The sequence below is a fragment of the Trachurus trachurus genome (assembly GCF_905171665.1).
Source record: "Trachurus trachurus genome assembly, chromosome: 16".
NCBI classification, from domain to species: Eukaryota; Metazoa; Chordata; class Actinopteri; order Carangiformes; family Carangidae; genus Trachurus; species Trachurus trachurus.
Window position 1 is genome coordinate 28,835,797 of NC_139902.1, and position 22,244 is coordinate 28,858,040.

A 22,244-nucleotide genomic window follows, 5' to 3' on the forward strand; every position below is an offset into this window, starting at 1 on the left:
CACACACACACACACACTGCAGTGGGACCTGCATGCTTACATCTCGTTTCCATTTACCCACTGCCTGAAGAGTTGTGTGTTTTCACTATTAGAAAACTACCGTGGGCTAGTTGGCTTTTGATTGTTGGTGTAATGCATTCATACTGGATTTCTTTCTGTAAACAAGCTCTGCCAACTGCGAAAAAGCTGCTCATGTCACGGAACAGCTGTCACGAAAACACAAGGAGGAGTGTTTTTTTTTGCAGGAGCGTTACCTCCCATGTGGTGCCACAAATTTAGAAAGTGTGACAACACATGCAGTAAACATAACGGGCAGCGAGCGAGGGAGTCCAAATATTAAACATGACAATTATTATCGTCGCTTCTTATTCTCTGGTCGGGGGTTGTTCTCCCAGTCTGTGCGCAGTCTACTGTACGGCAACACTTCTGACAAACACAAACTACAGAGGGAAAGAAATGCAATTTTAAAACACTGCCGCAAGCGGCAATTTGTGAGTTCTAACACTTTTGCGTTCAACAGACAGAAGCAGCTGAATCACCCAGAATTAAAGCCGCGAGCTGCAGCGGGCTGCGGGTTTAAGGCTCCACAAAGCCGAGCAAAGTCACTTCAGGTAATTTAGATTTGTTTAAGAAGCACACATTTCATTATTACAGCGCATGCAGCAATAAGTACGCACTCAGAGGTCCATTTGTCTCCATCCCTCCCCAACAACAACAGAGGAAACAACTGAGTTTAGACAGGATTTGGGCCGTGTTCACGTCCACTGATCAATATGAAACTTCAGATTCAGGTTCATACTTGACCTACAACCACTAGGTTTTGCAGAGATCAGGTCCATAAACAACTCTGCACACAGTGGGATTCACTGCAGTGTAAATCTGATGCCATCTATCAGAAATGCGCTAAAGTAAAATATCATCATTATATCATCATAACCCTCATCAGCACAGTTTCAGGTAGCACCGTTTTATTGAGTTGCATCATCCAGTAGAGACGGAGCTGTGTTTGTTTCACATGATGAGCATCATCTGCAACGGTAATTACAGAGTTTGGATTATTTTTTATATAACAGTTACCACAACACATCATCAACACAGTGCTGCTCACCTCCTCCTCCTTCAGCTGGAAGAAGTAGGGCTGAGGGGGGGGGCTGCTTTAGTCTGAGCAGCAGCTGAAAGTTTGTCAGCATTGATTAAATGTCGACTAAAGAGGAGGTGAAGTATAAACACCTTCCTGTGGAGATATGAGCTAAAACAAACCTGCTTCACTGAGACAGCGGCTGCACTATGGAGCCAGATTTTCTCCTCAGGAGGCTGAGACATGAAGCCCCTCCCTCAAAGTCTGATCTGTTGACACAACCACGGATTTACATTGTTGACCAGGCTACTTCTGTCTGAGTCTGTGTCCACTGTAGATTCAGGTTTCTGTTTCTTGGCTGAGAGGTACCCGACATGATCCTCTGATGTTCTGGGTTGTTCACGCTGAAGCTTCTCTCCTCACCACAGCTGTAAAGAGTGGTTATCTAACCAACAGTTGGTTAACCTCTCCTCTCATAAGTTAAAGGGATAGTTCACCCAAAATTGAAATTGGGAGAAGTTTCAGAGTCCTCCGTGGCTTCTCTGAGTTACAGGGGGTCTCAGCGTAGCAGTGCATGTCCATGTAACGGTTGCAAATGGATACCAACTGTCTTCGTAACAAAAAGACACACCAAAAAACATTTAAAAAAAAACATAAATAAGTCTATATTTCAAGCTTGTTTGTAGCGGAAGCTCCTCTTCCCAGTTCGTCCAAATTTGACGAACCGGGAAGAGGAGCTTTGAGAAGCTTCCGCTACGAAACAAACTTGAAATCTAGACTTATTTAATTTTTTTCGGGACAATTTCGCATTCTGGGGCTTCAATACAAGACGGACATTACATACGAGCAGCATGGAGGTATTTGGATGTTTTTTGGTGTGTCTTTTTGTTACGAAGACAGTTGGTATCCATTTGCAACCGTTATATGGACATGCACTGCTACGCCGAGACCCCCTGTAACTCAGAGAAGCCACGGAGGACTCTGAAACTTCTCCCAGACCTTAGTCGACACGAGGGTGAGTAGATAATGAGTGAAATTTCAACTTTGGGTGAACTATCCCTTTAAAGGAGACATATTACGCTGTTCCATATTTTAGACAATTCTTACATTGTTATAATGTCATATGACCATGCTGAACCTCTGCAAAGTTGCACAAAATGAGCTGAAGAGGTCTGGCCGTAATCCACCAACAAGGTTTCACATGGTTTCTAGTCTCTCTGAACGACCGGTAACGAGATCTCCGCGAGATTTGTGCAAAATCCCATTGTTCACTGTGCCCGAAGCAGGAAGATAAGCAAAGTTTCGCACAGCGTTCCCTCGAAGGCAGAACTTCGAAAGCTGCGCTACAGCGTTGATGCAGAAGCATAAACCAGGCTTAAGTGGTCACTTCCTGCACATCAGGAAAACATCATTTTCTCATTCTTTTATACGTCATTCTTTACATTTCCATCTTTATATCCAACTCCTTTATTTATTCCTGTATTATTTTTTAATGGCATGTTTATGACTCCATATTTGTGCACTAAATGTCACTAAGACTCCAGAGCGTCGCTCTAGCAGGTCATTACACGTTCTCGGTCCTCACTGAGAATCTGTCGCTCCACCCTGAGGATCCCCATCAGACATCAGGCCGCTCTTATTACTTATTCTATTGCTACTGCAAATGTGATTTCCAGCCATTGAAAGTCTGATATTTACGCTTTGCCGATGGGCTCCTGCAGGTGGTGTGTGAGTGAAAGGTGCTGCGTATGCCAGGCTGGTTGTTTCTCAAACAACCTCCACCACCCCCACCTCCCACCTCCTCTCTCTGTGGAGCTCCACTCCCGAGCCTCTTTGTGTGTACTGAAGTGGATAAACACGTTGGAAGTAATTTTTTTTTTTTTTTTTTTTTTTTTTACATCAGCCGTTCTCTCCCTCCAACCATCTATCACTGCCAGACTCAGCGATGGCTTTAGCGCCACATGCAGCGGCAGAACAGCGCCCCCTTCCTGCAGCGGCCCGTAAACCAGACCAGGAAATATCTCACTTACAGGCCGTGAGTCTGATATGAGAATAATATATAATTCTTAGGTTTTTAATCTAACTCAGAGATGTATACTCAAGTGCATCCAAAGCAGAAATAGATCGGATTTTGGAAGTTAAAGTTTCAGCATCCTTTAAAGGGGACATATTATGGAAATATCACTTTTTGAAGGCTCGTTCACATATATTGGGTATTTGTCTTGCCTTCCGGCCCCCAAAATGTGAAAATTGACAAAATAATCTCTAATCTGCAGGATTCCTAGGTTGAAATCCATGTGGTTTTATGAGCTGTTCCTTCAGATGTCTTCCAGTGATGTAACTAGGATTCAAATTTGCATAACCCCACCCCTACCTGGTACCGGTAGAAGGGGGCGGGGCAAGCAGTGGTTCATTTGCATTTAAAGGGACAGGCACTGAAACCAGCCGTTCTGAACAGGGCTGTTTTGAGATGATGAAAAGAGCTGTGATGATTGATCCTTGGGGTATTTTGCATGTCACAGACATGTCTTTAAGACACCTGGATAGTATTTTAATTTTTGGAAAGGGGGCATAATATATTTCCTTTAATGCAGCAAATCACAGTCTGACGTTACTCTTAAAGAACCAAATAACTTGTAATTGATCATGACCTTTGAGCCTCTTTTCTGCCTTTGTTTAAAAAAAAACAAATAAAAAAAACACTGCAGCTCCTGCTTTTCCACTTTCTGAAGTAATTTCAAGGTCGGTGTACCGAGACGTGGCCGATCTTACGGCTGTTCTTGAGGGGAAAGTAATGATGAGCGGCTAATGATTTTTTCATGGCGGTGTAAGGACATCCTGTGCTGCTCGTCAGCTCAGAAAAGTGCAGATTTTATTTCATGACTTAAGCAAAAAGCTTAGTGTTATATAAAAAAAGACCAAAATGCCTCAAAACCTTCTGACATCTCCGCATGTGGTTTTCACCCAAAGTCCATTGGTTTCTACTTTAGATTTAATGTTTTAGCACAATTCCCTGGAACAGATGGACAAGCAAACATCACTCAAACGGGAGCAAATAGGAACTATTTCCTGTTGGGATGAATGCTCATTTGCGTTTTTTGGTATTAACAGCTGTCTTCCATGATTATCACTAACATCTCCAATCTGTCTCTCTTCCGCAGACAGACTCCACCCACAGCTTCCAACCGATCAAACCGAGAAGACAAATAAAACAGATTATCAGGGAAATTAGCTTGTTCACTGAAGGATGCTGTGATTATCACCCCTCCCCTATTTCATACCTAATGCTCTCCATTGCGTGATGATCCGCTTAGCCGCATATTGTTTCCGAGCAGCTTTATTTACAAGTCATCATCAGAGAGGCAGGCAGCAGCAGCAGCAGCGGCAGCAGCGGAGGGATAATGTCAACTTTTCCGTTCAAGTTATTGACAGACAGAAGGGGGGAAGTTTTTCTAACCTCGACCTGCAACATTTAGCCTGTCTGCCCCATTAGATGGTGACCTTCATACTAATGTCGACCATGGCAGCGAGCGCCCGCCTAATTCAATCTCCACTCTGCAGAGATCACAGAGACATAAAGTGCCAGTATAAATTGATGCTTTTTAAAGATGCACAAATAGTCCTTAAAATTGCTTCTGTTTGGACGTGACCGACCTTGTGGGTTGTGGGTAATGAAAAAATCCTGTATGTATGTAATCCATGGTTGTCCATACAGTCTCGATACAGTGTAGGAACATTTCCTTGACCTAAACTTTTGTGTGTGTGTGTGTATATGTGTGTGTGTTAAGCTTCTTCTCTAACGGGGTGAACCCTTCTGCTTTTCCACCAGCAGCTCATGCAGTGCATTTGTGAAATACACTCTGCTCTATTCCTGTGAAGTGACCCTGAACATGACTTTCTCCCCCACACAAGTTAATCCAGTTTCCAGCCGACAAAACGGCCCCTAAAAAGCTCCAGCAGACCCTCCACCACCAACCTCCTCCTCCTCCTCCTCCTCCTCCTCCTCCTCCTCCTCCTCCTCCTCCAGCTGCAGGGTCGACATGTTAATGTGTTTCACTCTTTGCTTGTTTGCAGCCGATCTCTATCAAACCTTTATCTACAATGGCCTACGAGAAAATCGGTTTCTATTATCAGAATATGTCGGCCTCTGTCCTCAACACACATACACATGCACACATGCATACACATACACATGCCCCACTTCAATGTTCTCATTGTTTGGGTTAAACTTCATCATCATCATCTCCTCCTCCTCCTCCTCCTCCTCGTTCTCCTTGTGTGTCTTTAATGTCCTTTCCTGGTTTTTGTCTGCAGTTGAAAAGAATCTCCTTTCTAAACCACTTCGACCTCGACCTCTTGAAAACAGGGTTAAAAGTCTTTGAAGACGCGAAAGAGAAGAACTAACCTTTTATTTATCACACATGGACAATAAATCCTTCTCTATTTTTAAACCGTGGAAAGAAAACAAGCAGGATTGATGCTTTGAAAAGAGGTAACATGAATACATAGAGAGCTGAGCTGCAGGAGCTGGACAGAATACATTTTGTTCAGCTGAGCTTTTGACATTGCTATACAATTTTATAAAGAAAATTAATTTAATGAAACTGCATTTGAAGCTTTAATGGTATAATGTTGCCGCAGGAAGGGATTAAAAACAAGAAGGTCGAGTATTTCGTCAACTGAAGAAGATAAGATTGGAAACATTGAAGCTCCTTTCCTGAGCAAAAATAAACTCTTGCTCCTGAGCCTGTGTGTCTCTACTGGGTGTGGCCTCCTGCTCCCACCTGTTCACCTGCCACTCATCAGCCAATCAACGCTATGATCTGCTGCAGGAGTTAAAGGGATAGTTCACCCAAAATTGAAATTTGCTGGGAGAAGTTTCAGAGTCCTCCGTGGCTTCTCTGAGTTACAGGGGGTCTCGGCGTAGCAGTGCCATGTCCATATAACGGTTGCAAATGGATACCAATTGTCTTCGTAACAAAAAGACACACCAAAAAACATCCAAATACCTCCATGCTGCTCGTATGTAATGTCCATCTTGTATTGAAGCCCCGAAATGCGAAATCGTCAAATTTGGACGAACCAGGGTCTGTCCTCTTCCCAGTTCGTCCAAATTTAATGAACCGGGAAGAGGAGCTTCGAGAAGCTTCCGCTACAAAAAAAGCTTGAAAAATAGACGTATTTAATTTTTTTCAGGACAATTTCGCATTTCAGGGCTTCAATACAAGGCGGACATTACATACGAGCAGCATGGAGGTATTTGGATGTTTTTTGGTGTGTCTTTTTGTTACGAAGACAGTTGGTATCCATTTGCAACCGTTATATGGACATGCACTGCTACGCCAAGACCCCCTGTAACTCAGAGAAGCCACGGAGGACTCTGAAACTTCTCCCAGCCCTTAGTCGACATGAGGGTGAGTAGATAATGAGTGAAATTTCAATTTTGGGTGAACTATCCAGCCTCACGCAGCCAGGACTTCTTCTCCCCTGTTCCACTCCATCTGCCTACTACGAGCCTTGTTTACCAGCCGAGCCTCGGCCTCCGATCCCTGACGCTCATTCCCCACAAATCTTATTTAAGTCTGCAGTAAAAAAAAAAAAAAAAAAAAAAGACCTTACAACTGTCACCTGGCTCCTGCACCGTGCTCTGCATTTTGACTCTGCATTGTAACACTCATTTCCTGGAAAGGTTTTGCAAAATAATGTATTTTTGCCATATTTCTTGCTACCGGCTGGCTGGCTACTAAAAGCAAAAGTCAGAACTCATCTAGGATTTAATATTTCTAACAAGCTGTTTTCTCAGCCAGTCCAACTCTAACTGGGTTACTAAAGTGAAGGTATTGTTCAGTTTTAACAGTAGACAAGTCAAGTTGTGACTTAAAGTTCACCCCAGCTCATCTTGGTATTAATGTATTTATTAAAAGGCTAAACACATCCAGTATCTGTTGGCTATTAGCCCAATCTATTGGAACTACAGTTGATGTCACAGGAGCTGATACTTGGAGACCGAGCCAAGATTGTGACAGTAGTTGTTTTACTGGAGCAGTGAGGCAGCGTAACGATCCTACGGTGATCTAATGACGTCCAACTCAAAGACAAGAGGAAGAACACGCGTGATGGCAGCAGCAGGAAATGCAGAAACTTGCAGAAAAAAAACCGAAACACTAATGCATGAAGTTCAGGACTGATATGAAGTCTCCGGCATTGGTACAAGGTAGAGGTACGACTGCATGACGTCACATGAAGATCAGGTTCCCATTTGTTGTGTATAATGGGATATAATAAAGCACAGTGTGTTTTCCCTCGGTGCACGGCACACTCACGTCCTGAAAAGAACAGTCACCAAATAAAACCTGCATCTGTCCAGATGAACACGTCTGTGCAGCAGCAGCAGATGCAGCATACAACGAGATCTGTTTGCCTTATAGCAGGTGTTGTGTGTGTGTGTGTGTGTGTGTGTGTGTGTGTGTGTGTGTGTGTGTGTGTGTGTGTGTGTGTGTTATAACATATAAAACACACACATGGTGATTCTAAATCATGGACTTCCCGCCCTGTTCTCTCCGGCTGCAGACACTTGATGTGGTGCAGCTCAGTGGCCTCGACCTCTCCAAGCTGCACATTCATACTGTATGTTCATTTAACCCTCTGAGCACCAGGCTGTGTGTGTGTGTGTGTGTGTGTGTGTGTGTGTGTGTGTGTGTGTGTGTGTGTGTGTGTGTGTGTGTGTGTGTGTTTTAGATACAGTATATATAAAATGTCATGGATGAGACAAGTGTAAAATTTGCATTTGACGAAATGATGCAACGATGAGCTGGAACATTTCCTGAGAGCAGCAGCATGTACAAACACTGGAGCCTGGTTCTGTAGCTATATAATGATGAAATACTCTCTCTATCTCTCGCTGTGTGTGTGTGTTTGAGATACTTTTTTAAAGGTGCTTAAGGAGAAATTTAAGAGGAGCATTATTGTTCACGATCACCCCCCCCCTTAAAAAAAAAATCATCCCTGAGAAGAAATATAAAATATTCATTACATTCCTGAAATATGGATGAGGCGTGTAGGCACGGTGTAAAAAAATGATGCATCTCATTCTTCAAAAAAATAAAATAAAATGATAATAGAAACACACGCACACAGACACTAAGTGCAGATACTGCAATCGGCAACAGTTCAATGTCAATGTTTTTTTCCTCGCATACACACCCACACACACACACACACACTACAGTAGGAGCAAATGTGTAAATACATTGTAGAGCATGAATGCACATACCGATGCATCACACCTGCACACACACATACCGTCACACACACACACACACACAGAAAGAGAGAGAGAGAGAGAGAGAGGCTGACATAAACACAAACACACACTTGAAACTTTCTAAACAGCAACAAGTTCCTTCTGGACTTCCTGCACATTCACACATTCATGTCTATTTTTGGCAACAGCAGCAGCAGCAGCAGCAGCCAGCCCATCATCATCATCATCATCATCATCATCATCATCATCATCATCATCATCATCGTGCTATTTACCTCGTTACACCATGCATAACTCTCACAACAATCCACGAAAGAGTGAGTGAGGGAAAGGAGAAAGAGGGAGGAGGAAAAGTGAGAGATTCTCCAACAACAGGTCGGATGAAGAAGAGCAAGAAGAAGGAGGAGAGGGAGAAGGAGGAGGAGGAGAGACCAATCAAACTTTTTACTCACCAAATCTCAAGACATGTGGCATCCCGTGGGAATATCCCACACAGTGTAATAGCAGCAGTAGAAGCCTGACGGTGCACCTGAACCTCGCACTGAACATCAGCAAGGAGCAGGCAATCTTCATGGTGTTTCTGTGGTTGTTTTTATTCCCTGAATCGGTGGTTAAATCCCCCAGATTTTTAGTTTTTTTCCTTTCTTTCTTTCTTTTCTTTATGTTTCTTTCTTTCTTTCTTTCACCTCTTTAACATGAAGCAAGGCGACTGCTGCATACAAAAAATTGAAGAAGGAAAAAAAAAAGAAGAAAAATCACGGCATGGTCATCATCATGATCATCATCTTTATCATGACCACCACCACACACACAGCAGGCGGGCTGGGCAACGCGTTCCCCACATCCATTTGGTTACCACACACACTCACACACTCACACACACACACTCACACACACTCACTAGGAGAAAAAAAGAAAAAGAAAAAAAAAAGCACTGCGTGTCCAGCTCACTGCGCCAACAACAAGAAGAAGAAGAAATAACCCTCCGATTCAGCTGAAGAAGATGATGAAGATGATGGAGGTGGTGGTGGTGGTGGTGGAGGTGGCGGGGCAGCATCCATGTTAGGCAGGGCAGCGGAGCTTGAGGAAATCCATCTACTGAGGAGGAGAGGAGGACACAACACAGACAGAGATTGGAGCGGGGTGAGAGGGGGACAGCGGCGGCGGAGGGAGCGGGAGGAGGAGAGGGAGACGGAGGAGGAGGAGGAGGAGAGGAGGAGGGAGAGAGAGGAGAGAGAGAGGGCGGCGGAGCTCCAGCGTGACCAGCTGAGAGTGGAGGAGAGTGGGGAAGAGAGTGAGACTGAGACTGAGAGTGAGAGTGAGCGAAGCGGCAGCAGCGGCGGTAGCGGCGGTCTGAGCAGCCCGAGCTCCTCCTGCTGCACTGCCGCACAGCATCTGACGTCGAGCCAACAACTAGTGGTGGAGGAGGCTCAACCTGAACCTGAACCAGAACCTCGATCTGGTCCTGGACCGAACATTTCTAGTCTAGTCTCTCTATATCTCTGTCTCTCTGTTTCTTTCTTTCTCTATCGGCTGCTGCTGGACACACTTCGCCCCCTTGAACGCACCACACCGCCTGGCCGCCTAAATCGTCTCTTGCCTCTTCTCTCTCCCTCTCTTTCTCTCTTGCCCGCCTCCCTCTCTCTCTCTATCTCTCTCTCTCCCTCCCTTTCTCTCTCCCTTATTCCTCCCTCCTCTCGCTCACTTGTCGAGTCCCCCCAGCCGGCCGTCGCTCTCTGTTTCCCGGTCAGATTTTATATTTTATAGCCCGGTTCTTACCACCACAACCATCACTACTGTTGCCGTCGTGGTGCACGGCCGCGTTAAAGCCTGGTCTATAATAAGTGTGAAAACAAGAAAAAGAAAGAGAGAAAGAGAAAGAGGGAGATCAGATCGCCTACAGTAGCTGGTGCTGCTGCTGTTGGTGCTGCTGCTGGTGGTGGTTTTGATCGGACTCGCTCAAGCTTGGACTCATGTGAACCGAAGCTGTCACCGCGCACTCCACATGATGAATGGCCTCTGCTCACTCCCGCTGTATTTCACCACTCACGGAATTTATTACTTTTTTTTTTTTTTTTGAATCCTCGACTTTTCTCTCAGACTAAGACTTAGATTCCTCTGCAGCCTCGACAACACCACAACCCTTCGTTTCATTTCATTTCATTTCATTTGTGTCTGACTCTTCTCCTCTATGTGACTGTTGAATAAGTGACGCTGCCTCCACAGTCTGGAGGAGAAGACATTTAATTAATATAGGCTACATCATATTCAGTATTTCCTCCCGCCAACAGGCTGCTCCGTGGCCTCTAACCTGTTATTTAACCTACAAATAAATGAAATTCGTACATTTCTAGAAACATTAGCACTTTTTTAATGCAATATCTAAAGTCAGATCCTGTTTGTTTAATCAAATGCACAATTGCTGCAGTTTTGACATGTAGGAGCAGGAGGCCAAGATGATTTGAGCCCACATGCAAGGCTGTGATCTAAATAATAAACTGTGATTTAAAAGAAAAAAGAAAAAAAAACATTCAACCTGTGATGTTAGAAATAGCTCTAACTGTTGTAAACGGGTGTTGGAGGAGTTTCAGCACCACGGACAGCGACGGTGCTGCTGCGGCACCGTGGTGGTGGTAGAGTCAGTGCTTCAGCACCACGGACAGCTCCTCTTCTTTTTTAAAGCTTCTTTCTCTCTTTCTTTCTTTCTTTCTTTCTTTCTTGTCGGTCGGTCGGTTTCCCTTTCATTAGCACCGAGTCCACACGACGGAAGCCGAAGGTTAAATATTGTTTCACTATCCTCACTTCCAAATTAACATCCATCAACTGGCTACACCTCCAAAGTATCCACTGTGTTGTCGCACAGCTTTAAAATCAACTGTGTGAGTTGTTTGCATTGGTGTAAAATGAGATTTCAACCTCTTTTATATCATTTTATTTCAGAAATATATAGGGCATCATGTGCACAAGGCTGCAACCCACACCTGACTGACACAACTTACTTCACTTCATCCCAGTTTTAATGTAATAAAATCCACAAATCTTAAAGGTTTGCATCATGAAAACACAAATGCACATCTGCACTGAGGCCTGAACCGGCTCAGTGTTTTAATTCACATGGAGGTCAGGGTATAAAGTATAAGAGCTCAGAGCTGCAGGAACTGATGGAATCTGGAGGAGAATCTGGAAAACTCAACATGTTCATGCAGATTTTTAAAATGTATATATCTCTGTATATTCAGCTTAGTTAATTTATTCATTTATTTTTTACAGACAGAGCTGCAGCTCAACAAAAGCCCCTTTGTGCATCTGAAAAGGTCTTTTTAAACAGCGCAAGCAGAGGGAGAGAGCAGCCTGATCATGATGATGATGAAGTTGTTTTTTTTAAAAAGCTGTAAATGTTCTCGTCAAGAAGAAGAACTGTGGTGGGGTTGAAATACAGAGTTTCCGTGGCAGCCGCATGCACGCGTGGACCAGAGCACCCGGACCCCGGTGGGTAGCCCTTTATATCCCCGGATCATTCATAAAGCGGATCACTGCTGGCATTTAACGCCCCCCACCCTCCCCAACTCCCTCCTCCTCCTCCTCTTTTCCCTCCACCCCCTCGTCACCCCCATATAATGCCTTTCAACCCCACCAAAGTGAAGGCATCAGCCCAAGGAGGAGGAGGAGGAGGAGAAGGAGGAGGAAGAGGAGGAGGAATCCGAAAAAGGTGACAAGCGTCTCCACATAGAGGTCGCGGCCAAAGACACGGGAGGTCACATCTCCACAAGTCGGAGGAGTCTGTGTCTCGGGGACATCGCGACTGAACTGAACTCACGGATCAACTTGGCACCGGAGCCTCGAGCTGCTGCTGCTGCGTCGCGCTTTTCTTCTTTTTTTTTGGACCCAAGATTAATTTTTGGTTGGGTTTTCGCCTATTTTTTCCTATTTTTTCTGCAGATAAAGATAACCTGTTCCTGAAAAGATGCAGCGTGTGAGGTGTAGCTAGAGAGAGAAAGAGAAAGAGAGAGAGAGAGAGGTGGTGGTAGAGGAGAGGAGGGGAGGAATAAAAAAAAAAAGTAGAGCAGCAGCGGGAAAAGCATGCGAATAAAAATTGCAGAATGAGTTAGAGAGGACGGGGCGTACCTGAGAGCAGAGCCGGAGCAGCGGCACGGCGGCGGAGAAGAGAAGAGTCACCGGAGCAGCACAAAGAAGAAGTTGGTTTGTTTCTATGGAGGAGAATCCGTGTCGCTGACAGAATCCACAGCGCTTGCATCTGTGTAACGTAACGTAACGCTGCCGCTCGCTCCGGCCGTAGGGGAGACACGCCTCCTGTCGGACGGCAGGACTCACTGCTTAAAGAAAACTTGCAGGGATGGAGGGAGAGAGGTAGGGAGGGAGGGGGAGGCGGCACCGGACGGACCAAGGCGGGGGGGAGTCACCGACAGACAGACAAGCACGCAAGGCTGCAGCGTTGTTGCGTTGTGAGAGTTCAAGTTCTGGAGTAAAAGGAGGTGCAGGAGGAGCTGGATACAGATACATGCGTCGCATTTTTGTGGAGCAGGTGTAAGATCAATTGTTCCCTTCACCGGTGCAGCGAGGTGACCTTTATCCTGCAGGAAGATAGTACACTGGTGGTTTACAACACCTTTTACTGTAAGCAGGGTTTTAATATAGAGGTGGTTCTTTTCTTTTTTGGGATCATCTGGATGTATTAATGAGTTGAATTGAGTTGAGATTACTTTATTTATCCCATAGGGCAGGGGTCTTCAACATTTTTCAGGCGAAGGACCCCCAAACTGATAGAGAGATGGAGCAGGGACCCCTACCTTATTATAAAAAATGCGTATTAAATTAAACTGGGCCCAGTGGGCTACCAACATATTGTGCATTCAATACTAAGCTATTCAAATAATACAAAGGTTGATATTCTTTTTTTTTCTCTAAATGTGTAAAGGTACCTCTGCCATTCTGGACCTTCTCGAAAACAAGATGATACATCTCAAGGGGTTTATCCAAATAAAGACATTTCAAATATTTATAAACAGACCAACAGAATGATAATCATGCAGAGAAGCTATTCAAATTGACGTTTTTATTTGAAACATAAATGTGGAAAGTAAAAGATACAAAAATTTGTCTAATCAACCAAAAATTCCACGACCCCCCTGCAGCAACTCCGTGGACCCCCGAGGGGTCACGGACCCCCTGTTGAAGACCTCTGCCATAGGGCAATTCTGTTTCTACAGCTGACCGCCACGCCACAATCACATACACAAGCATACAGTACATACAATTGAGGAGGAAAGTGCAAGGACAGTGCAAAATTGAGATCGGGTAAGATAAAAGTACAAACATATAATAAATACATGAGAGGGCAATACATACGTAAAAACACATTGTCAACAACAGTACTACTGTAAAAACTACAGCTTCAAGCCAGCTGAGCATTCAACAAACTAATGGCAGAAGGCACAAAAGACCTAGAATAACGATTGGTCTACTCTTCCTGAGAGGCTGCATGTAACGTCGTCCTGATGACATCAAGGTAAATTCACAGGCCAGAACATGATTATGATTATTAATGAATGTGTTGGTTCTTCAAACTAATGTGCATTCATTTTTTCTTTTCAAATCTTAAGTTTTTACATCATATTTTGTCAAAAGAGTAGAAATGAAGAGTTATTATCCAGGTCTTTAATTCCCCACAGATTTTATAATCCAGACATGGAGGCCCCCAGTGAACCCAGTCACATCCCAGTCACTCATGTTCACTAGAACATCCATGACATTACCAGCTATTAAAGCAGAAGTAAGCGGAATATTTGTGTTAATATAAGTCTTAAATAGTTATATCTTCCGACAGCAATCATTTATATAGAGTGTTTGTTCCGAAACATGGGTCTGTCAGTCACTCTGCTCTGCTGTAAGCCGAGGAGAAAACTTTCCTTGTATCCTACAACCTTTATCCAATGAGGAGAGAGAACTGCATAAAGGGGCGGTCCTCTCTGTGTGTGCAGCCAAGGGATGCGCGTGAATGTGGTGACGTAGGGACGAGGGCGGGGACTGCTAACTCCATCGGCTGACAAGAAGTTAGCCAAAACGACCGGATCGCTTACTGTACTTCTGCTTTAATATAGAGGTGGTTCTTTTTTTTTTCTTTTTTTTGGATCATCTGGATGTATTAATGAATGTGTCGGTTATTCAAACTGATGTGCATTCATTTTTTCATTTCAAATCTGAAGTTCTTACATCATATTTAGTCAAAAGAGTAGAAATAAAGAGTTATTATCTCTTTAGAGCCCCATGCATAGACTTTATGGTCCAGACATAGAGGCCCTCAGTGAACCCAGTCACATCCCAGTCACTCATGTTCATGTTCACTAGAACATCCATGACATTACTAGCTATTAATATATTTATAGCTATTTAAAATGTAAAAAGGCTGCACCGACAGCAGAAAATGAACCTCAGTGGAGGATTTGTGCTGCTCATGAAGATGTTTGAGTCATGATCTACATCAGGTGTCGTCTCCTCGGCCACTCATCTCCTCTCCAGAGCTGAACCACTGTACAGTCTGTAGCCTACACAAGCTGCACCTGATTCATTTCAATTTATCCAACATGAGATGAAATCCCAGCGTTCAGATTGAACCAGGTGTCGGGTTGTTTCTCTGTGGTGAAACAAGCAGAAGCTACAAAGCCTGTTCCCACTGATTAGTCATCAGTCGCTTATTTACTTCACTTATTTCACAGTTACATTCAAGAATATGTTTTTTTCTTTGACCTGAGATGCTGCTAAAAGAAATTTAAGTCTCTTTTTTGGTGAGAACATATCGGTTAATGTACAAGCTAAGAAAATACATCATTCGGTTTAGATGGCTCTTTAACTTTTCCATCTTTCAGAGACTCATTTATAGTGACCAGATCCCTCCAGGTGTTTCATTTCAACACATATTTCTTCCATATATCAAGTCTCCCTTGAAAAAGAGGTTTCCAAACCCAACCTGCTACAATAATTGAACATTTATTCAGAAAAAAACACGTAAAACAAACAAAATGAGTAAAAAAAATGTGAAGAAAAATCAAACATCCTGTCTGGTTTTCTGTGTTTCAGTGTCACCAGAGCCATGGATGATCATGATGATGCTGCAGACTTGAAAACACTGAACTCTCACCATCAGACCATGAATTAGTCACCAGGGAGCACACTGTAAAACATTTGTCATAACATGGAAACTAATTATTTCCTGGACGCGAAGCTTTTCTCGGTCTCTATTTGTGTTTAGAGAAGCAAGTGACAATATCTTGACATTAGGTGAGATAACGTCTGTCGCCTCGATCTGCACAGAAAACAGCTGAAACGATCTCCACTCACACACACACACACACACACACACAGCCACACACACAGTCGGCGAAAAGCCCTGAATAATTGACTTGTAAAGATAGAAAGCCTTTATTTATTGCATGCTCTGTGCCTAACGTGAACACTCTTCTCATTTTTGTTTCAGCATATCAGGGGCTCAATCAAAAAACACACACAAAAAAACAAAAAAAAAGCAAACAAAAAGGAGGCAGGATCAGAGAAATACGAGAGGAGCGAGAGAACAGAGTGAGGCCATCAGCCAGAAATAACTGCAACAAGATATACAATTTAGTGGTGAAGGAGCGCATCCCTGCAGTGATGGAGGCCTGGTCTTAGGACACAGTCTGGAGCTGAAATGAAAGGGAGCTTTGATCACCTCCCCTCCCCTTCTCTCGCTCTCTCGCTCTCACTCTCTCTCTCGCTCTCTGTATGTGTGTGTGCGCAGCATGAAGAGTTGAATTGTGGGGGCTACAAATAAATAGTCACTGACAGCTCTGTAATCCAGCAACCTCTACTCTCACCCATGGGAGGTAAAAAAAAAAAAAAAAAAGGCCCTGAGACCCCTGTACATGTGAGATGAGATACTGTAAGATAATGCATTCAAGAAATGCATTGAAAAATAGCACAATATACACTGAATGTAACACAAAAACAAGATATATTTCAAGGGAAAAACCCTTATTTTGCTGATTCATTAAAAAAATGATATTAAATAGAAGTTCAATAAACATGCAGACATGCGGCTTTGTTAGACAAGGTTAGATTTCCGTCACTGGAGTCAGTCGGTGCATCAAAAGGCTGAAGTCATTAATCAGAGATAAAGAGTCGGTTCTTTAATGTCAGACCTTGACGCCTCGTCCCTTAAAGGTGCGGTCACGGAGCGAAAACTGCTGACAAAGGATGTGATGTCACAGTCCCAACCTGAGCTCATCCTCACGGTGTTTTCTCACCTGTGAAGTGAATATTCATAATATGGTAAAAGCTTTTTTTACCCCCTCCTTCAGCCTCACAAACATCTGCAGATTAACAATATATACATATAAGATCAAAACAACAAAATGTAATAAAAACTAAACATGTGACCCAAACGGTGATGTAATCTGTTGCATAAGTGAGTGAACAGGTTACTAGATTTTTTTTCACTTTATCTATGAACCTTTCAATTAACTTCACCTCCTATAATAGCACTCCACTCTAGTGTGTATGTAAAAACACTGAACCAACAGATAACACTTGTGTTTGTCATTGTATGTTCAATTTTATTAAAAGTTTTACTGGAAATGTCTCCACTTGACCCATTACATAACAACTTGTTGTACTACTGTGCAAAAAATGTAATTAGTTTAACTTTTTCTGTCTCACAGAGGCTCAGTTATAAGATTACACTCATTCAAAAGTGATTGAAGGCAGAATATCAACTTTATTCAACACAGACTTCAAACCAGTGAAACACCAAGAAACACAATGTGAAAAACAAAACAAAACAAACACTAGTATTTCTAATTATAGCCACCTTCTTACATGTTTTACTTTTACTGTACTCTTCAGATATTGTTTCATCTTTTCAAGATTGCTTCAGCAGTTTCTTAACTGAATTCAGCATTGTTTCAACAATTTCCAGTTTTCAGCATTCACCCGTATTTCCTTCAGGAAATGCATTCTCTAGTAACAGACAATATACACAGACATATATAATAATAATAAAAAACTTGACACAAACCATAACGTGTAAAGACAAAGTACACACAAAGAGGTTTAATATAATATCAGAGTTGAATGTTGGATGTCCACTTGAATGCTACTCTTTAGGGGCGTTAACTACAGTACTCCAGGATAAGTCTCCATAAGCCACAACATTTCTGTAAGTTACCAGATATGTTCATTGTAATCGTTACCAGAAATGTACTCCTCTATGCCCACACACTTTCAATTAACAGACATTTTATTTCCTGTTTGTGTGTGTTATCTGACAGTAGCAGTTGCTCTTCATGATCCACGTGTCTGACCAGAGGATGAATAGGGCGCTCAAGAAAAATATCTTATTCAACAAGACGGCTCTGACGTGATAATGAATTGAAAAGGCTTCATTGACCTGTTCAACTCTTTACAGAGACGATTCAAGACCTTTTAAGACGACTTGAAAATCACAAAACAGAACAAAACCAGATGTATAGTTGAACAAGGAATCAGAGCTAAGCAGGGTTAATTCCCTCACAGGTCACTGCTAATTGTGTGTGTGTGCGAGGATAATGATGAAACTTAAACTGTTCCCATATTGTTGATGTGATTGGGGGAAAGAAAATAATCAGAAGCTGACAGACACTTTAACTATAATTATCATTGGGAATATGTACTGTAGTGCATTATGCACCTCCACGGCACAAACTGCAGATCACCGTCCTCAGGACATATTCTAGTTGTTTCATCATCATTTGCATATTTTATATTTTGCAGCTGTGTGTAGGACACCATCATTTCCTGACACTGGAGGTGGAGCTGATGTTTTTTTTTTTTTTTATAAAACTGCAAACTTACTTTTTAGAGAACACAGATGTTCGTTTCCTGCGTCAACACATCACATCACATAATCCAAACAAAAGTCAACTTATAAAAGAAGGACATTGAGGTGTTGCACCAAGACCGTTAAAGGTGTTCAGAAATGGCCGTTTGTCCTGTTTGTCCACGAGTTTCCACGAGTTGCCACACAAGTTTACCCGAGTAAGGAAAACAAATTTGATTGGTAGTTATCGAGCAGGCGGGATATTCAATGTTTGGGGCGGGACCGAGCTCGGTGTGTGTGTGTGCGTCTGTGCAAGTGTGTTTAGCTAATGTAGCTAACTGTTAGCTAGTAGGCTAGCTACATTATAGCTTGCTAACTTAGCTAGCGGGGCTAAGTGATGGACTGTAAGGATCTGGAGGAGGAGAGTGGAGTAGGGACGGAGGAGAGTTTGTGACAGATGACGGATTGGCTGATGAATCGTGAGCAACGTGACGCCTGCATTATCCAATGCGAAAAAGAACTACCCCACTTTCACCACGGATTTACTCGAAAATAGAATTTTCCACAAAGTTCGGGCTACATCATCTGATAGATAAGTGATTACACTAATTTTAAGACCCATAGTGGGTTCAAAATCAATTTTCTTTTCTGCATACCTACCTTTAAATTGGACCTGAGTCTTTTTCTTCAGGAGGTTCAGGCACTTTGATATTAACAGTGGCACCAGTACAGAGCCCTGTGGAGCTCCAGTACTGCTCACCAGCCTGACGAACTGCGGTTATTAGTTGGATGGGGGTAATTACACTTGAGAAATCAAACCGAGGTCACTCTGAAGGTTGATATTTGCTTTTGGAACAACTTACTGAAATATCAGATAATGAGTTTATATAAATGAGTCGGTTAGGCTACTTCAGCACCATGGACAGAGTCATGGTTTCATCAATGCAAAACAGTGAGGTTGTGGCGCGAGAGGTGAGGGTGGCAGGTTAGCAATAAAATAAAACTGAGGAAATAAGTCAAATTAACATGTATTATTTATAATCTAAAACTCTAGCAACCAGACAAACATATTCACATTTATATTCATTATTTTCACTCAGGGATACGTCCATGCTGTAGGCTCAAACCCAGGACATTGTAAATATTAACACACTGCGCTATAAAACAAACACTAAATCCAACAAGCACATCAAATATGAAACATTGCTTTGATTGTGGCTCGTTTAAAAAGATTTAAATCCCTCTCTTTCTCTTTTTTCTTTTTTCTTTTTATCCATTGAGCTGCTGTATTTACAGAGAGAGGCATTAGCCAGTCAAGTGCTCTTATTGCCTGCATTTTCAGCCGTGTCACTGCTGCAGTCACCAGTGCAGTTCTCTCCAGCTGACACGTTGACATGTAAAAGCTATCAAGTGTCAAACTTAAAAGGGGTCATTTTTAATACATTCTGCCGCACATAGAATTGGCCCACGGCTCTGTCAAAGTGCTCTTATAATTACATGAAAAAAAAAAATCTCACAGCTGGAAGGGTCTTTGGAAACAGAATCATTATATTTTCAGCCGCCTGTGCAGTTTAGAGTGATTTACTGGTTTCCAAAAACAAACCAGAAAGCTAATGAAGTGAACAGATCTACAAAGCGGAGCTGGGATCTTCACATTGAGACGACAACTGCCTGCTGTGTCTGACTTTGGATTTAGGGTCATCGGTATATGATGTGTTGGCATATGATGTGTTAGTTGTGCTAAAACCTGAAATGGAGATGCTGATTCAAGATTCAAGACAGTCTTAATTGTCATTGTGTAGACATTTATGCAATGAAAATTATGTGTGCTGCAGCTCATGGCACATTAAAATAAAAACTCAGATATAAATACATAATAAATGATCATAAGACACTATAAAATGAAAAATAACAAACAAAACAGAACAGGTGCAGTAGTAAATAAGACATACCTGTAGTAAAACCAGTAGTAGATAAGATATAGAGATAAGTTATCCCACCATAAGTAATTGCTCATGATATTTCATTTGAAATTTTATTGACATGTTGCATCTCATTTTAATGCACAAACTAAAACAGTTCACGTAACCACTGCCACATTATCATCAGATTGGATGGCTGCATAAATGTACATGAATGCATGTGTGACAGTTGAGGTTCCTGTCACTATGCCTCCAATTGATCATGTGCCCTGGCTACTTGGCCAAGGGGATGTCCCTTTGGGTGACTGGCAAGCGTGCGTGACTCTTACCCGGGAGGTGTGGGTTCAATCCCCGCCCAGGCCCTCTTCACCTTGCCACACATGTCAGGAGGAGGTTGTGGTGTTTGATTCCCATGCAACGCCAGAAGTTTATGTTGTACATAGTCAATAGATTGTAGGAGTTTAGCTTATACCTTCTGTTCCTACTGCTGTTGTCTTGAGTCTGACAGTCAGAGTCTGCCATGTTGAAAGGACTGATCGAGTAATATTGTCATGTGTTTCCAGTTGAGGACATCTGGCATTTTAATATGTCCATCATCACCCTTGGCTTGAACCCAACACCTCTGACACCAAGAACCAACTCCCAACTCACTGAGCTAATTGTCTGGAAGTGAGAAATGGTGTGTGGCTTCTCAAAGAGTCATCGACCGGGCAGCAGTTGTCAAGGCAGATTTCAAAAATTGACAAAATGTCAGAAATACTGTTATCTAAACAAAAATCTGATAATACATAAATTCCATCTCAACAGCATGGAAATTGGTGATTTGTTTTTAACGATAAGTGTTTTGAATCATAAGAGAAAATCTGATGTTTAAAAATACCACTCTTACATTCACTGCAGTTGTTCCCATGAGAGCAGAATTCAAAATATTTTCCAAAAATCAGTTTTTGAGATAAAACTTTGATATTTGCCAAACCTCAAAATATTCTCTCTCTTTTTTCAGGATGATTGAAAATGTATTAACAAGATTTGGATGGTTTATGTTTACAGTCAAACGTTTTCATGCACTGTAGGCTCAATTTTTGATAAACCAAAAATCTGTGTGGATCGTTTGTGGGGGACAGTCTAAAGATGTTCTCCAGCAAGTTTGGTGTCAATTGAGCAAAAATTGTGGGAGGAGTTATATTGTGGGAGGTTTAATAATTTTTACAGTTTTTGAAAAAAAAAAAAAAAACAGAGTGATGGATATCATAATTTGTAATGAGTTTAAGTGGCCAAAATTTCAGCAGTATTGGGGCAACATTTTGGTGAAAGTTGCAAAACTGTAGCATGTGGTTTGTGCTTGGAGTTGGGTAAATCTGGCATGGCAAGGCAAGGCAAGGCATCTTTATTCATACAGCACATTTCATACCAAGGCAACTCAATGTGCTTTACATAAAGACAAAACTTTTTTTTTTTAAAGAACAGCATAAAACAGCATAAAAACAAAACAGTTAAAGCATGGGGCCGGATATTTCTGTAAAGTTTTTTTCACTGTTTATGCATGGGAAGTAGGACTTCCTCGGAAGAAGAAAGAAGAAAAGAATGAAAGAGGAACATTGAGGAAAACAATAGGGTCCTGGTAGTTTAGGCTGCCCGGCCCTGTAATACCATCCTATAGCACACACATTGGAGTCTGCAAGTTTCTCCACACCCACAGTGTCATGTTGCTCCGCTGCTGATTCTCCCCTACAGAGAAAGTTACAGTTGCAGTCGGAGGCTTCTCTCTGTTTGCTGCACTTTTTTCCCCATCAGCTGCTGATTGATATAGATTACCAACAATATCGTCCACACCACTGTAATCCAGCGACCTGCAGCTCTGCACAAACATCAATACTGCTGCTCTGTGTGTGATGAATGAGCTGCTCTCAACAGGTTGGAGAAGGTCAAGGTGTGTGTGTGTGTGTGTGTGTAGCTGTAACACACCTGTCGTCGTCACACACCAAACCTGAAATTATACTGTATTATATATGTTTGTGTGTGTGTGTGTGAAATTATATAAATCTGTTTGGACAGGAAAAGTCACAGTCGTCAGGATGTTTCACACAAGCTGTTCACATTTTATTTGACTAAACAGGGATGAAACCTGAAACT

At 42.5% G+C, this 22,244-nt stretch overlaps 1 protein-coding gene across 2 annotated transcripts in view; it reads right to left on the reverse strand.

Annotated features, from left to right (window-relative positions):
- Positions 1-8,915, reverse strand: part of grik2 (glutamate receptor, ionotropic, kainate 2) — a gene marked incomplete at both ends in the record, with an annotated part of 312,879 nt that extends 303,964 nt beyond the window's left edge. Inside the window, one exon of one of the 2 annotated variants that reach the window (XM_083989928.1) lies at positions 8,795-8,915. In XM_083989928.1, the coding sequence (XP_083846054.1) occupies positions 8,795-8,915 (121 nt within the window). The remainder of the gene's footprint in view (positions 1-8,794) is intronic. The other variant, XM_083989929.1, reaches the window with a different exon arrangement.
- Positions 8,916-22,244: the final 13,329 nt, after the last annotated feature.